Source organism: Ornithodoros turicata, unplaced genomic scaffold, assembly GCF_037126465.1.
Source record: "Ornithodoros turicata isolate Travis unplaced genomic scaffold, ASM3712646v1 ctg00001046.1, whole genome shotgun sequence".
Taxonomy (NCBI): domain Eukaryota; kingdom Metazoa; phylum Arthropoda; class Arachnida; order Ixodida; family Argasidae; genus Ornithodoros; species Ornithodoros turicata.
In genome coordinates, this window is record NW_026999445.1 from 230,456 (window position 1) to 247,084 (window position 16,629).

At 47.7% G+C, this 16,629-nt stretch overlaps 1 protein-coding gene across 3 annotated transcripts in view; it reads right to left on the reverse strand.

The window, feature by feature from the left end:
- LOC135376141 (glucose dehydrogenase [FAD, quinone]-like) overlaps window positions 1-16,629 on the reverse strand; it is a 110,785-nt gene that overhangs the window by 21,937 nt on the left and 72,219 nt on the right. For all 3 annotated transcript variants that reach the window (XM_064608719.1, XM_064608718.1, XM_064608717.1), the window contains 6 exons: window positions 16,470-16,594; window positions 14,447-14,614; window positions 9,714-9,858; window positions 5,328-5,491; window positions 1,530-1,707; window positions 42-258 (listed from right to left, as the gene is read on the reverse strand). In XM_064608719.1, the coding sequence (XP_064464789.1) occupies window positions 42-258; window positions 1,530-1,707; window positions 5,328-5,491; window positions 9,714-9,858; window positions 14,447-14,614; window positions 16,470-16,594 (997 nt within the window). The remainder of the gene's footprint in view (window positions 1-41; window positions 259-1,529; window positions 1,708-5,327; window positions 5,492-9,713; window positions 9,859-14,446; window positions 14,615-16,469; window positions 16,595-16,629) is intronic.

Here is a 16,629-nt window from a genome sequence, read left to right on the forward strand (position 1 = left end):
AAAGAATGCCTGCAATGTCATAGTATTTCACTCTCTCTTACCTAAGCCTGGCGTCGACAACTGCATCGGTTCCATTCCCCATAGCACATGTGCCTACAAAATGCCAGGCAGTCTCCGTTAAATGCATCGAAAGGCACGCGATGTACGGATCGCTCCACAATTCATGTCCTTCGCAACCGGGCATGGTGAGGTTCCAAGGCTTCACCCCAAGTGCCCGCATAGGTGGCGTGTAGAGAACCTTCATTGCTTCTTTGGCACCTACGAGGCCAGTGCTGCTTTAGATTCACAATTCTGATGAAAAACTGGCACAACATTTCGTAAGATATGTACCGTCGTCATGTGCGAGTGTTACTATTCTACACCAAAACGAAAGGGATCGTTCCACGTGGTTGCCATTCACTGGCCTGAAGCCAGTTAATAATAATCAGAAAATGAACTTTTTAAAATTCCATTCAAATTTAATTTAGTTTAATCCATTTCCACCGAAAGGTGGGTTTCAGCAAAATACATCAAGGCTGCTTCACAAAGACCGGAAACGCTGTGTTTCAAATGTTCGCTACTTGGGACAGAAGATGGACAGGGAAGCAGTTTACTAGACAATCTCTCCTGACTTGTCTCTGCACAAAGCCGCTGCTAAGTTTCACATCACTGTGCCCATTCGTGTGCCTGAGCGGCCTGTCAACACATGTGTGCTGAGCTCTTTTTGGAGGAGTGGAAAACATCGATCATTTGAGCCTGAGGATCAGCTTTACTCATATGAGGATTCGTGATGGTATGTTGCCTTATAGTGTATGCCTTTTAAGTCAAATAACAACACGTCTAGTCCATGTGAAGCTACATGCACTCAAAAACTAACCCGTTGATACATCGGAAAAGCACGATGTTGCGATAATGCGGGTTGCACAGATCTTCTGAAACTTCAAGAATATTATATGCCCTCGTGAGAAAGTGAGCGAAACGAGGGACACCATGTACCTTTAGTGAAAACTGAAAATTGCAGTGTAAACTCATTCAATCTCATTATACTACCCACCCATTTTAAGCGACGTGACACGCACTAAGTCCGTATGTCGTCTGCTTCCGCTAATAATCTGAGACGGTTTTTAAGAAAGAAACCATGCTGCTTCGAGTAGCTGCCTGTGAACAATAGGCGCTCAAAGACTCTTAAACCGGAACTGCACCGGATAATATGCTCCGAACCAACCAGAGTTAAATCAGTCTCTCCCTGATTCCTTGAATGCGGTTCGCGTACGCCCTTTAGTGACACCTATGCAGTTACATCATCTTTCACAAAAAGGCGTATGTCCGCGGCTTCCACAAGGCAGAAGCGATATCGGCATTATTATGTGCAAGGGCTGCCATTCAGCATGTTATGCGATGAGGGCTTGCATTAAGGGGTGGCTACTCTCGTTAAAAGTGCCACCGTAACTGGAAGGAAAGACATACCACGTCAAGAACTGGACATATCGAGCATAGATGGCATCAGCTAATGGCGTTGGACAGCGTCGAGAAAAGCCTTGATAGCATACCTTCAACAGCAGCACGTATGTCGTCAGGATGGGAAAAGTATCTTGGGTCTACGACAGGTGAATCCTCATAATTTGCGCTTCTCAGAGTAACGCTACCTCTGGATGCTGGCCTCAGGACTATGGGAACGATCATGAAGCAAAACTTGTCTCTGTTTGGTCTGAAGTACGCGTCGTACACCTGAAACACATAACCATGCGACGTATCGATATACTGAGGAAGGTAAAGCTTGATAGATAAAACTGTACTAAATAAATACAGGGTTGGAGACCTAAAACGTCAGTCACATTTTCGCGCATGTCGCTATACCTACTTGACAGACAGACTTCCGCTACCACACAGTGAATAATTTGCGCCAGAAAAACGTGCGACAATATCCTGGTTACTAGACAGTGCGTAACAAAATAAATACGACCACGCAAACTTTTGTTTTCATGCACTTCCTATGCCGCTTATACCGCTGTAAATACGGCGGTCTGGGGATTACTGAATGTAGCATCCACATAGGTGCCTTAGCTGACATGAGTTTGTTTCGGTTTCCACGTTGCCAGCGTCGCTAGCACCCCTAGACGGAAGCTGCACACAACCATTCGCAGACTGCCGTTTTACATCGGTATTGCGCAGAAGAAATGCATGAAAACAAAAGTTTGCGCGGTCGTATTTTTTTTTGACGACATGGGGTAACTTCGCCAATAGTCCTAGCGGTTACCGTGGTGCCGGGAGCGCCCCAATGAAGGCTGCTGAGGGATGCTCGCATGTTCTCTATGGTGGGTAGTCCGAGAGGACACATCCCAGAGCAAGAGGGTTAGCACGCCCCTCCCTCTCCTGTGCCACCATCATCTCTTCCTCCCTCTTTCACCCCCCCCCCTGTTCTCCAAGCTCTTGGTGCACCGAGCACCACTGCACCAATTCACAGCAGGCTGGCCGCACCTTCGCCCTACATCACAACCTCCCCCCGCATGAAGACGGAAGTTTGCGTGCTCGTATTTATTTTGTTACAGAATGCTAGGTAACCACGATTTTTTCGCAGGTTTCTCCCCGTAAATTCCTTACTCTGAGGAGCGGAAGCCTGTGCGTCAAGCACGTACCGCGTCACGCGCGATAGTGTGAGTGGCCCTTTACAGCACCCTCCCTGTATATTCTGACCCGTCGCTCTTTCTCTTGTTTCTCTACTGCTGATTGATCGATGAATATTTCTTAATAGGTTTAGAGGCAGGGAGTCGAATTAAGGAGGAGTGTTGACTAGTCGATAGCTAAAAGCGTGTTGTCCAGAAAACGAAGCCTCCATATAACGCGAGTTTTCTTAGACACTAAGAATGGGCCACTTCCTTATTCGCGTCGCTCCTGGCGACTGAATGTCGAACGTCGTGTCTTTCCCCCCAATAATGGTGATGCTCTTTTCGGACTGGCACGTTGCGTGAGAATGTAGCAAGGGAACATTTGAAGAAGAATGCGGAAAGAGTGAAAGCGCACTGTACTCATTACCAGACCTGAACGTCCACGTAACCTTGAAACCGATTATCTCCGCACAATGAACGTGACAGTCTTCCGCAGGTGCGTCCATAGCCATGTTTTCCACTCAATGAAGGGGTACTCAAGGGCTGGGCATGCGCATACGCGTTGTCGGAAATGGTCCATTTACGCCCATTTAGGCGCTGAAGGCGTGTATTTTGCAATTTACACCCTACAGCCAAAAGCAGAACACCTATCAAGGTGCAAAGATGGTGTACTGTACAGTTTACACCCCGCAGTCAAAATAGCAACACCTATCTTGGTGTAAAAATGGTGTACCGGCTGAGACAAAAGTTTGGGACACGCACGAGCGGCGTCAACCCTCTGCGGAGCGACATCCTGCGAAACAGGGACGTCCACTTGATCAGAGGGGTGCCAGTGGCTGTTATCACATGCGATAAGGCTGTTTTCGATGCACATTGTCAGCCATCCACCCCTGAGTGAATGTACTCATTTCCGGTTTCCATTTTCATTTGGCACTGCTCGCAAGTTTTTGACCGAACCTGTACACCACTACTCATTCATTTATGAGATTTCTTTGCTCTGGGTGCTTACAGAGTGTAATTAGGTAATGACAGCGAACTGCTGGCTTAAAATGGAAATAAATAAAGTATCATTATAGCTGTAAAAGTTCATGCTAAGAACAGAAGAAGAGAAAGAAAGAGTACTAAAATAAATTGCATTCAGTTTTCAGCACTCCTGTAAGCTGTGCATTGCAGTTTCTCAAATTGATTACAATGTTACAAGACACCATACAGGGCCGCTTGCGGATACAATGAAAGGAGTGAGTCATACAGCTTACTAATAATGTTACTGCGTGTGGTGCTGAGACAAAAATGTGAAACAATAGCATACCAGTAGTGACACATTTTATTGTGACAATGGATCGCGCTTTAACGTGCATATTAATACGCATCAATATGAACATATCCCAGCTGACTGCAGCGTTTAACTTTTAGCTCATTCAAAGTGATTTTTGATGACAAAATGACCCATGGTTCTTGTACAAGCGTACAAGTGTGATGTCTAGTCAGACAGTCTCTGTTTAAATTTTGTGTCCATGCCTGAATAGTCAGGAATAAATTAATATATTCAAAATGCATGCGAGCATTTTGTTTCCGCCAGACGCATGGTTGTGGGTGGATGCACGCATAATGCTGCTATGCAACACAGCTTCCTCTGATGGCTGTACCCGTCCTTGCAGTTGAAGCACAGATCACCATCGGCCCATGCATCTAAAGGGTGTAATCTCTTACACCCCACTGCTTTTACACCAGGACTGGTGTAAGTTATCAAACACCAATTTTGCGCCACAAGGGGTGTAAAAAATATTTCAGTTTACACCCTTCTAAAGGGTGCACATTCTTACACCATACTGACTTTACACCGAATTTTGTGTGAGTTATCGAACTCCAACTTTACACTCAAAAGGTGTGATATGTTTTAGTGTGATAGCATGGATGTCAAGACAAGCGCATGGTATGGATGAAGATATGGTATGGATAACCATGACGATGATAATTGCAATGATGACGACGCTGATCCCATCTGACAATATTTGCCTACCATTATTACCCTGACTGACGACATATATCTGGAAACGAAATGACATGAGTGTTTCTCAGGTACTGTGTTTCGGACCAGGGCGGTTTTCGACATCCGCGTTGTTTTGTTTTTTGGTGCTGTGTTCCTCAGACCGAAGGGAATGTTACCCTGTCTACAGTGCAGCAGTTTGCTTGCAGGCTTCTCATTAGTTTTGTTTTCCTAACACATCGAGTAACAGTATTTGCGTGATGTTCGGGTACAGTGGCAGAGACAGAATTTGGAGACAACACACAAAGGTTCAGAGATAAAAGGATACCCAGGTTGGACGTAACACCAGAATGCAAGGAAGCTGGTGCATAGAAGCGAAGAATGTCACATTTCCTTGGGCTTCAGGAAACAGGGAGACACACGACATAATTCAATTTAGCATTGTACTGTGCAGTTCGTGTTCTGTTTTGTGATCTATTTTCGCTGGAACTCGAATGCTTTTTCAGATTCTTTGTATCCTTCCTTTTGAACCCTGTTCTGCAATGTATTAAAGAAGGGTCAAACAGCACGAGACCCTTGCTGAGAATCTGACAATCTTACACAAAAGTTCCACCCGATCGCAGTTGGGTTTCACTCGTGACTCCCCCTAGACGACTAATACCAACAAGGACAACTCGGCGTCCGACAATCACCATCTCCTTTGAGAATATGTCATTTGCGTTGGTGAGGGCCAGTTTTCGTATGTGTCTGCTTACGTCTTGCCTGATGCCCAACGCTCTCGATCCCAGTTCAGCCTCTGCCGTTGCAGGAGAAAGTGACACCAGGAATGCCTGGGTGTCTGGACGATCATTTTCTGGCGTGGCCAAGGCACTTTTGAAGAAGGCTTGGATTTCCACACCAGCGTTAACGGTTAGCGGACCTGCAAGCAGTTGCATTGAAGTCATTAGAATTTGACCTGGACTTTGCTCGCCTCCAGACCGGCTTCATGGACGTACGAAACACACGAGAGGAACCGGCAAATTGTGGCGGCATTAAAACACCCATTTTGCATGAATCAGAACGTGGGTAGACCTAACTCTAAAATTCGTGGTAGGTAGTAGTCGAGCTACTATACCGCTAGGTTGTTTCGTGAATACGTCGCTGAGGGGACACTGAAACAGCAGACGTCGGTTTACAAGGTGAAAGTGTTTTCGAAGTGCATCCTCGCTGGCTCCCAACAACCGTTGTTAGATGCGGAACGGACAGCCGGTGCTCGTTGCCGAAGCCTCTACCTGCATGGAAACTGCGCGTTCTCTCCTTTGTGGAAGCGTCGACTCCGAAGTTGGCGAAATCCGCAGTACCGTTCTTTGCTTGGGTTCACGTTCGGCATTCTTTCTCACGTGATAGAGCTGACAACGCTCCGATTGCTCGTAACCGGAACCACTCCAACAACAACTTTATTTTGATGAATGGGAGCGGTTGGCTGGCTGGCTGGCTGGGCCTTCGTCGGCAGGGGCGATACTCTACCCCATTACTGGTGGGGATGTGGGGTATGAAATAGTGAGTCCTATGAAAGTCCTGTGGTGTCCAAAAAGGCCAAAAGAGTTTGAGGGCATCCTATTTCTCAAAGCACCGTGCCATTTATTAGCCACGAACTGAGGCATTTGTAGCTGATGCCCTTAATACCTCAACAAAGACAGTGACTTCATTGTAGGGGTGCGGAGGGAGCGGTCCGCATCGGGTGATGCGACGAACAAAAACTACCCATCAAAACTACAATACTACAAACTATTATACTATACTACAAAAACGGAGACCTCTTGTTAGCACGTGATTTTACTTATCGTTTATCGCCTGATATGTATAGAAATTCATTATTGGGGAAACGGAAAAGACTTCCCTCACATGGTGACGCATACTCCTGACGCCACTGCACAGCGGAGTCCTCCACATTAGCACAGATAATCCCAAGTTGTATCCTGTAGTGCTGTGTACATGAACCAACTCATAACTTCACACTTCTGAAACGCAAACGTGACATGTGCTCTCAGCAGGACGACAGACTGTTGAGAGTTAACTTCAAACGCGTGCCACACACGAGAGGAGCTGACCAGAAGGTTGAGATAGGTTTCGTTATGGCCTTCAACCTTGAGATCAGCGTTTATGAAGTCGTTTATGAACTCGTAATGTCGGATTGACAGCTTGAGTAACGAAAATGACAGTTTTCGTGTCGCTTGGCTTTCCTGGATGCCACCGTACCCCGCGTCGACTTGAAAGACGTATTCTCCCGCGTATTCACGTATACCCGTCAAAAAACAGTAATTCACCGCATAGCACGCTCAGAAGCGTCAGTCAGAATGATGTGTAGAGAGCAGATTTTTAGGGACAACAGGGGACGCTCTTAACCGCATAGCACGCAGTATGCCAATCACCATCCCGATAAGCTGAGAGAGGAGACGCACACCTTTTTATGTATCAACTTTCCTTTTCAATCGGAAGACACAACGACATGGTTCTGAATGTTGGTTGGCCTAGAACGATTTATGCGACGAAGAGCGCTACCTGTTAGTTCCTAGAAATGTGCTCACTAAATTGATATCCTTCTGTTTCCTGATAATGTTGAAAATCAGGAGTGTATGCATCCTTCTATCAATCAAGATCAATCTAAATTGACACAAGAAACTGTTCATATCCTATGTTCAACAACTCGAGACAAAGATTAATGTATGGTCATTCGTGACGGTTGCTTCTGAGCGTGTTCGCCACCGTCACGTTCCCACATTCCTAAAACAGAACTTCACCACACAGCACGGTGAAGGCCTGCCACTGCACAGAGTGATACAGCTGTCACCTCTAATTAGCTTTAATGTGCTTTTGTATAACAATTAACGTAACTTCATAAGTGTCATAAAAACGCGTACGCCTCCCGTTTTCAACCAGTGAGGAGAGACAACGATGTCATTCTGGATGATGGTTGGCTAGCTGCGTTCTATGCGGTACATGCAGTTCTGTTATATGAGCTCACACGAGAGGAGAGCTCATTCAGAACTACCCTCGCCACCACCATCTATATCATGAGTATATCCGGCGCTTTCGTGTTCATCATTGTCTCTCTGTACGTGTAGACGCCGTAAAAGAACTGTTACTATAGGTGGTGCACAGATGGAGTGACCGAATGAGACAGCACAGACAGTAGGGAGATGGAGGTTGTGCATGTCCTGGTAGAACCCCTGGGGAAATGCGTGGATATTTCCATCGAAGCACGCGGGTAGTCACGAAGGAAACATCGGTTACCGGCGTCAGTGGTGACATTAGAACCTAGCCGCCTCAAAGACTTCACAGTGTTAGGTGTTGTGCATGGTATCCACTCAGTCGGTTTCGTGTCTTGTACTTTTACGAGGGGTGTTCAACTCAAACCGGGACTTTGTGTCTCCTGAGTTTACAAATGGCTCGCACTACACCTTTTTCGTCAAGTTCACACGCGACAGGCCTCTGCGTTTACCACGTGGAGGTTTGTGCAAAACAGAAGACACGTGCTGGACAAGATGGCCGACAACGAGGTGAGCGCGCACATCGAACAGCGAATTGTCATGCAGTTTCTCGTGAATGAAGGCGTAAAGTCATCTGAAATTCACAGAAGACTTCAGGCTCAGTAGGGCCACGATACATTTAGCCGCAGCAAAGCGTTTGAGTGGTGCAAACGGTTCCGAGATGACCGTACATCAGTGCAGGACGATCCCGGCCGGGGCGGCTCAGAGCCCAGTGTCAGAGTTCTTGAGAACATCCAAGTTGTGGAGCGCCTGATCCTCAAGGACGGACGGATAACATGTCTCCAACTGGCTCGAAAGACTTTCTGTGGGAACGTTGAACACTATCATTCATGAACACCTCCAGTTTCGAAAAGTTAGTGCCCGTTGGGTCCCGATGCAGCTCTCCGTGTTTGACCGGCAGAGAAGACTGGAAATCACACAAGAGCTAAGGTAATGTTTCGACACTAAAGGACATATTCCTTGATCGGATCATCACGTGCGATGAAACGTAGGTGCACCACTTCACTCCTGAGTCTAAACGCGCATCAAAACACTGGAAGCATCCGAACCTGCCAGCTCCCAAGAAGTTCCGAAGCACACCGTCTGGGGGTAAGGTCATGGCCACGGTTTTCTGGGACAAGGCTGGCGTTGTTCATGTTTATTTTCTGCCCAGTGGTACCACCATCAATAGCGCATATTACTGCCGGGTTGTCAGGGATGTGCATAAGGCGCTGAAGCAAAAGCGGCCGGGCCTCATCACCAAAGAAGTCCTCTTCCTACGCCCGCATACCACGCATCTCACGACACGAACCTTACAGGAACTTGGCTGGGAGTTGCTGTCACATCCCCCTTACAGTCCAGGCTTCGCCAGCAGCGATTTCAATCTCTTCAGGCCATTGAAGGCGTTCCGTGGGGGCCGCCACTTCAGCTGCGACGACGAGGTCAAGAATGCGGTCCGATCATGGCTACTACGCGCCGGTAAGGATTTCGACGATGCTGGCATGCAAGCCCTCGTGAAACGCTGGGACAAGTGCATTAGTGCAGCTGGAGATTACGTTGAAAAATAAAACTAATTTCTCGCCTGTAAGTTCATTTTACCTTTGCGAAAAATGAAAAGTCCCGGTTTGACTTCAACACCCCTCGTATATCGCACTGAAACGCCTACTGTCTTCGCAGAAAAATATATCCCCATTTTAATATAAAAATGTTACATTACACGTAACACATGATACGTTACAGCAAGCACTGGGGCAGCGGAATAATACAGGTCACACACGAAAACAAAACGGGGGCTTCATTGGCCTATAACGGTGGTTTCCAGCAGACCACATTAATGTTTTTTCATCAACCAGTACCGATACTGCCTAGATATTTACGATACGACAGTTGAGGAGAAGTCTCGACATTTATCATTTGTCACAGAATCATCGATTTCTTGCTCATGGCCGTGGACTAGAACTTCATACCGGAATTAAATGTAGCCGTTAAAAAAAATCACATCTTCACATATTTCTGGACTACTACCTCACCATGTTCGGTTCCCTAAGTACGCCCGGCATCAAAAAAGTTGTGAAATGATACTCCGATTTAGCTCTTAAAATGGTCACATTGTAAATATAGGGGGGAACACACCAGATCTGCTAATAAAGTAGTCCGACGCCATGGATAAATTTCTCGCATCTATTCCTGCGTTTTCTTCCATCGTTGCTGCCACGCCACCAGTAATGTGATGATCTTGAAGGTTTCGACCTACTGGGAGGTTGGCACGGACAGGAATCTGCAAAAAAAAAAAAAAAAACTTGTTCTGTACTAACGTCTGCATGTTGTAGACTGAGTCTACGAAATATCTGATCCAACTCCCGCTGTAACATGGAAACCACTGCTGTTTGTTATGTGTTGGATTTACTGGGTTGTTGGGTGTGCCAATCATGTGTCAATCGCAAGCCGAAGCGGCTTGCGATTGAAGAATCCAATATGAATTGGCCTTGTTGAATTCATTCATACGCTGTCAGGGGTCCTGAAGGTGAGAGGCATCGGATGCTGAGAATTCGCTATGAATCGGTATACCCATGCGGAAACCCGTAGGACGCGAGTGAGGGTTGCGTAGCGGTCCAGGTCGGAAACAGAAGTCGATGGGCCTGAAGGCCCGCTGCGCACTGTATTGGACGATGTGTCGTCAGTCTCTTGAGTTTCGGAAAAGACCCGTCGTGGGACATCGGTTGGCCACTCTTCGGCCGGCATGATAAGCCATTGCGGACCGTGCCACCAGAGGGAGTCGTTGTCCAGACGATGAGCGGCGATGCCGCGAGTGACCATATCAGCTGTGTTGTTCTGTCCCTGGCAATGATGCCATGTCTGGCGGTGGTGAGACGTCGAATCCCGGCTACATGGTCTGGACAAATGTTCGCCTTTGCGAGGGTGTACTTGTGAGCCACTGCAGCACGATAGTGGAGTCAGTCCAGAGATGGGTGGGCAAGCTCGTGAGCAAAGGGATCTGCTCGATGCGAGCAACAAGTCTTGCTGCGACCAAGCATGCGATAAGTCCGAGGCGTGGGAGGGAGACGTGATTAAGCGGAGCTACCCGGCTCTTGCTAACGAGCAAATTGGAGGTCCGCAGCCCGTTCTGCCCTGGGGCACAGATGTATAGCGACGCCTCATAGGCGCGCAGACTTGCGGCAGCAAAGGCGTGAAGCTCAGTAGACGGACTCGTGATGTCGCACGATGATGCCAAATGACAAGAAAGCCGCATAGTATTGAGGACAGGCACCTCAGAACATCATGCTGCCCAGTCAGCTTCCTCCCGAGCTTCAACAAGTTGGCCTAGCTCTGTCCTAGACGCCACAGAGATTGGAATAGCAAGCGACCGCGTACTGTGAAGGGCGTCAAGTACCCGTGGGGATCGAATATGCGAGCTAGCGCGTGAAATGACAGTTCACTTTGTGGTACATTGATTCGAGAGGTATACGATGACGCTGTCGATATTGAAGATTATGTCGTCTGTGGGCCGGTGCCAAAAGAGTCCCATAACTCTCACTGCTGGCTCGGTTGACACGCGATCGTATGTCATCCCCTCTTCGAGGAATTGTTTGTTCAAGTTGGAAGAGTTTGACGACCATTTGCGCAGCCCCATGCCCCATGTAGTCAGCATTCAGGTTAGGCCCTTTGTGTAGTACTTGATCCTGTAATACCTCGCCGTGCACGTGGGATGACACATCGAAAACTACACGAACCTTAGTAGTCATTACTTCCATACGTATCACTGCGTGATGCGGGAAGCAGTAAATGTTTTCTTATACGTGAGGATCAGCAGTTACCCGTTCTGCGTGACCCTCAAGAAAGTATTCCGAGTACTTGATAACAAGGGGTACTCGATACCGCTTCCCTATTTTGGTAACGTGTTCTTCAGGCTGTTCCAATGCAGGATCCAGACCGTAGGGTTCATCGGTGTTTCCGATAGCGTCCATTGTTAACATGTCCGCAGGACTGAGATGAGGTTCGATTGGTGTACATGCTACCGAGAATGCTTCGACCACTGATGAGCACGCTAGAGTGGAGTGGGCCTATGACCACTGAATCACTTACCCGAACTTACCACTTGTCTCTACTGCGCTGAGCCTTGACGTCGGCCGCTGAATGCTCCCGGACACCATCGACCAGTAAATGTCGGAACCGATGAGTACGGCAATCTCGGCGTCATCGTGCTCGTCGATAGGCAATGCATCGGCCGCATCAAATCCCACAGCTCGTGAATCCTCTAGATTGGCAGAGTAGAAGGCGTGGTTTGTGAGGGAGCACACTTGAGGTACTTCGAGCGCCTCTACTGTAATGGGAACAGGCGCGTACTGGCTTGTTAGGCGCAAGGCTACTAGATGGCAACAGTACCCTGTAGGAGCCTTACTGCGGCCAAATGTCTATATGTGATGTCTTCCGTTCTGAGTGTGGGGCATTCAAGTTTTCTGGCTAGATGTTGTCGCATGTAAGTCCGACGACTCCCTGTGTCAAAAAGAACACGAACGAGGAGACTGCCAATAGGTCCAATACACCAATCACGGGCCGTTTGCAAAACGACGTGCGTGGCCGGTCGCATGCACGTTGCCTTTGTGATAGGTGCGTTCGATGTTTGAGGACTGTCGGACGGTGTGGACGAACGTTCAGAGGACCCGCGTTGGATTTTGCACAGCAAGGAGAGATGATGAGCCCCGCAGATCGAGCAGGTTAGTGATCGGTACGAGCGGCATTCCCGCTCAGTGTGATTGTATTTCACACATTTGAAACAACGGCGTTTGGACAGGAGTGTCTGCGCTTTTCAGACGAGGGAACTCTAGCGTGCCACTCTTGTGTTCCGTGGCTGGCGCTGTGGCACAATGGGCAATTTCGTAATCGATGATTTGTAGCCCGTGCGGCTAAAGATAATGCCGTCGGAAGTCCTGGTCTCTGTGGCAGATCAGACGAGTATTCACGTTGGTGGGCCCGCCGTTGTGCGAGCTTGCAGTCCTCACGGCTTTCAGTGTGGTATGAAGAAACGTCATCATGCGTGTGACCGCCTTACTTCGTTCGTCGTGAAGCTGCTCGCTGGGTTGCGATGTCCGAGAAGAGGATTCAGCTTGAGCTTGTTCTATCTGCCTTTGACGGAATTCGACGGCAAGCCCCTCTGGGAGGCAACGCATCGTGACACGATGTAGCACGACGACGTATTGGGATTGTGGGACACCTAAGATATGCAGGCACCCAGACCTGTATCGTAGAGTTCCCGCAGCTTCTCAACATATTTGGCAGTTGTAACCTGATCTAAGTTTAGAAGCTGGCCGATATGAGTGTGCACGAGAACCCCTTGTCTTCCGAATCGGTTCTGTAACGTTGTGATTGCGATGTCATAGTTGGCCTCTGAGTTACTGATCCACTATATATAGCACGATATATATAGCACACCTGGCTGAACCAGATAGGAATGAGAGCAAATACTTAAACTTTTCAATCGTGGGTAAACTTGCGCAGTGATGATTCGTTTTCCTAAAATGGTTCCAGAATCCCCGCCAATACTCTAATGTGCCTCCGAACGTCGGCTGGTGCAATTTTGGAAGGGTCATCGTTCGAATACTGGGTTGGGGGCTGACCGCTTCCCGACGAGTTGCCGGAGGTTTCTTGCGGAGCAGATGGACTGGCAGCTGAATTCCGCATTGTTGTACGACGAGCTCTCGATAAGGCGTCCTGACGCGCAGCGATAGTGAACTCTTCGTCAAATGCATCGTCCAGCTCTGTTAACTGCTGAGCCTTCTGTTCGAGTAAATGTACGTTGTCTTCGATTTCACTAAGGGTTGGATCACTTGTGGTCGAAAGGGCTTCCAGTTTGTTGATGACCCGTGTGCCAGCAGCACGAAGGATGCCGCGGGCCTCCTGCGAAATGTTCATATGGAGGCGGGTGTACCGGACCATGTACCGCGGTGTTCCTTCCAGTCGGGGGTCTCCCTGGTTTCGGCACCAAATAATGTTACGCAAGGAAGGGACACTCATAGACCCGTCACCAACGTCTTCAATGGTTTTAATCGCAATTATCAACAGACTCGCTCGTGCCGCTGTTCCCTCTCCCGTACAACGGTTGGCACCCGCTTCCTCCTCTATTTGCAAAACCCCGTACTCCTAGAGGTAACCAGTGTTTGTGGTTACTGATAATTTCACGAAATGGGTTGAGCTGTTTCCTCTCAGGACACTGACCTTCCGGAAAATATGGGAAAGGCTATACATTTTGCCATTTCGGGTTTCCCGCTCAGCTGATTACTGATAATGCGACCTTCTTTACAAGTAAGGCGTTTTCAGATTTTTGCGCCGTCTTAGGCATTCAGCAGAAGAAATCTTCCCCGCATCACCCTCAAGCCAACATTACCGAACGTCCTAACCGGAACCTAAAAATGTTTAGTGTGTTTTTTCCCGACTCTCAGGGTTCGTTATGAAGGTCTAAAAATGATGTTGGTTGCTTTCACAAGTGAGCACCACCGCGATTGGGACCTTCGCGAGCCTGAGCTGGCGTTCGCTACACGCACGACTATCAACAGATATACAGGCTTCATCCTGGAGTTCCTGAACTTGGAACGACAGGCTCCTTTTCCACCAGAGAATGCGCAGGGCCTACGGTACGGTGCTGAACACAAGTTGTGCTGCGCCTTGTTTATGGGGGATCAGTCGTTGATTCTTTACAGCCATATGTGGAAGAAGTATGCTTCGATACTATACTGTACTATCTACTCGTAATACCTACGGGTTATTCTCCTTTATAACATTTATATGGTGTCTGTACTGGGATTTTAAGTACCGAAACACACACACACACAGGTACACTTGATCGATTTCGTAAAGTCCGCATAACGTACCTCGAACCTTTGAAGCTCATCTGTTGGTCCGATACCTGATAGCATAAGAAGCTGAGGAGTACCAATGGCTCCAGCGCACAAGATCACTTCACGCCTTGCCTTTGCATAACGCGGAAGTCCACCTTTGACATATTCAACTCCTATAGCTCGTTGTCCGTCGAACCGTACCTGGGAGGAAGCGTGCACTGTGATTCTCTTGGAAACTGAAACCACTTGTCTTTAGGCGACTACGGTAAATCTAATATCCTGAACACGCCGTTGGGCAGGATGTGTAGATCGACACCCGGTGTTCACTGCAGCCCGGTTTTAGATATATTTGCTGTGCGCACTTGACATTGGGGATCCAGTTTCTCACATACCGCCAACTGTCGAAAGCTGATCGCGTTAAGCGCGGACCCCATAACAAGCGACAAGCGACGCGCTGCAGAATTTGTCGCAGTCGCGTATGGTCATGGCGCGACTTCCCGGTCCATTTGAGCAGCGACATTTCGTCGCCGAGAAATGATGTTTTTGGAGGAGCAATGCTTATTTTATTCGAGCTAAGTTGTAAACTGCCATAAATATACCAAAAATAGTATTTCATTCGTCAAAACGAGGAGAACTTGTAATGAATGTGCTATGTAATATTCGCCGTAACGCAGTGGCGCTGCGGTTGAAGTTCCCAACGCCCCGACCACTTCTTCGTCTGCTACTTTTGTTGGTTGCCCTCTCCAACCTTTCCCTTGCCCACGGGTTCAGTTTTTGTTTCACGCCGTCAAATCTAGCTGGTTTTGTCAAACAACAGGCAACGAACTCGGCAACATGCTACAAATATCTACTGGGAGTAGATGCAGAAATATTGAGCCGCGACAAAGCTTTTTTGACGCTCGTGTGGCGGCGGTGACGTCGATTTTGTCGCTTCACGCGTGTATCTGCCGCGTGTCGCTTGTTATGGGATTCGGGCTTTAGCCACTAAAGTGGTGATTTAGAGGTAAATACAGCCGTTCGGAGACTTTATGTTGGAGACTTTATGAGGATGACTTTATGAGGTTTATGTTTAGCACTTCTAAGATTCGGCGTGTAAGTTTCCCAATATCTATAAGGCCATTAGTTTAGGATTTGTGGCCTCGGTTGATCAGTTCGTAGCGCATTACGGCTACTGATCCCAATGTGGCGGGTACGAACTGACGGAGGTCGCAGGTAATTGTGTGGCAGGTTACAAGCAGCTTAGAGTTGCTTCTTCCGCGTGTGACGTTACGTACGGTGTGCCGTGTGCTGAGATTACGGCGCACGTTTGGCACGTTAGGCACCACTCCACACAAATGCGTTAATATTGAAATTATCGATCTCTGTAACATGGCGTTATATACGATTTCGTGCCGCCAGTGTGCGCCAGTGCGCGTTAACTGGATTTATACCGCGCAAGTATTCCGGTTTGCGTCGTTTGTTTGCGAACAGTGAAGCGGTCTATACATTCAGAACTGTGATACCTTGCAGTTTGATGGCGACATCAAAATATTTCGTAGTGTCAAACGTTTTGAAGACAGTCATATGTTAGACGACTATGTTGATGTAGTCAGTACCTTGTTGAAAACAATATGGTTTGTTGCTTAATACTCGGGAAAAGAAAACTGTGTCGTTCAGCAGGAAGTGGAGCGCTCTTCTGTATGATTACACACTTGGTAGTGTTATACTTCAACACCACATCTTATAAAAGTATATGCTCAAGAATTTTACGCGAATCTGTCGTACCAGTTTTTGTCTAAATGTGCTTTCGCACTCCTTTGCTTAATTTTGTGCCCATGACCTGTATATCTAACTGCTTTGTTGGTTGCTTCAATTTCTTTAATCCTCCTGTGGAAGTGCACCGATTATTATGCTATTGACCTAGCTGTTGTCATGCACTAGAACAAAAAAAAAATCAAATGTCAAAACAATGATCGACATTGGTGAAACCGTTTTTCTGGCAACCACCATGACAAAGGCGAAGCTGGATGCCACAGAAATAAAATAACAGTGCCATAAACCCTAGACTCAGGCTTACTTTTGTAGCAACACTCCTCAGAGTTACGCGAAGATTATCCCGTTCTTGAATCACAGGGGTAATGAATGCCCTGCTTGAGCTGAAGCGTTCTCCACGATCTTGGTTGAACTGCGTAAACGAGTGACCTAAGTTTGAACAGAACAAAATGTTGATATTGTTA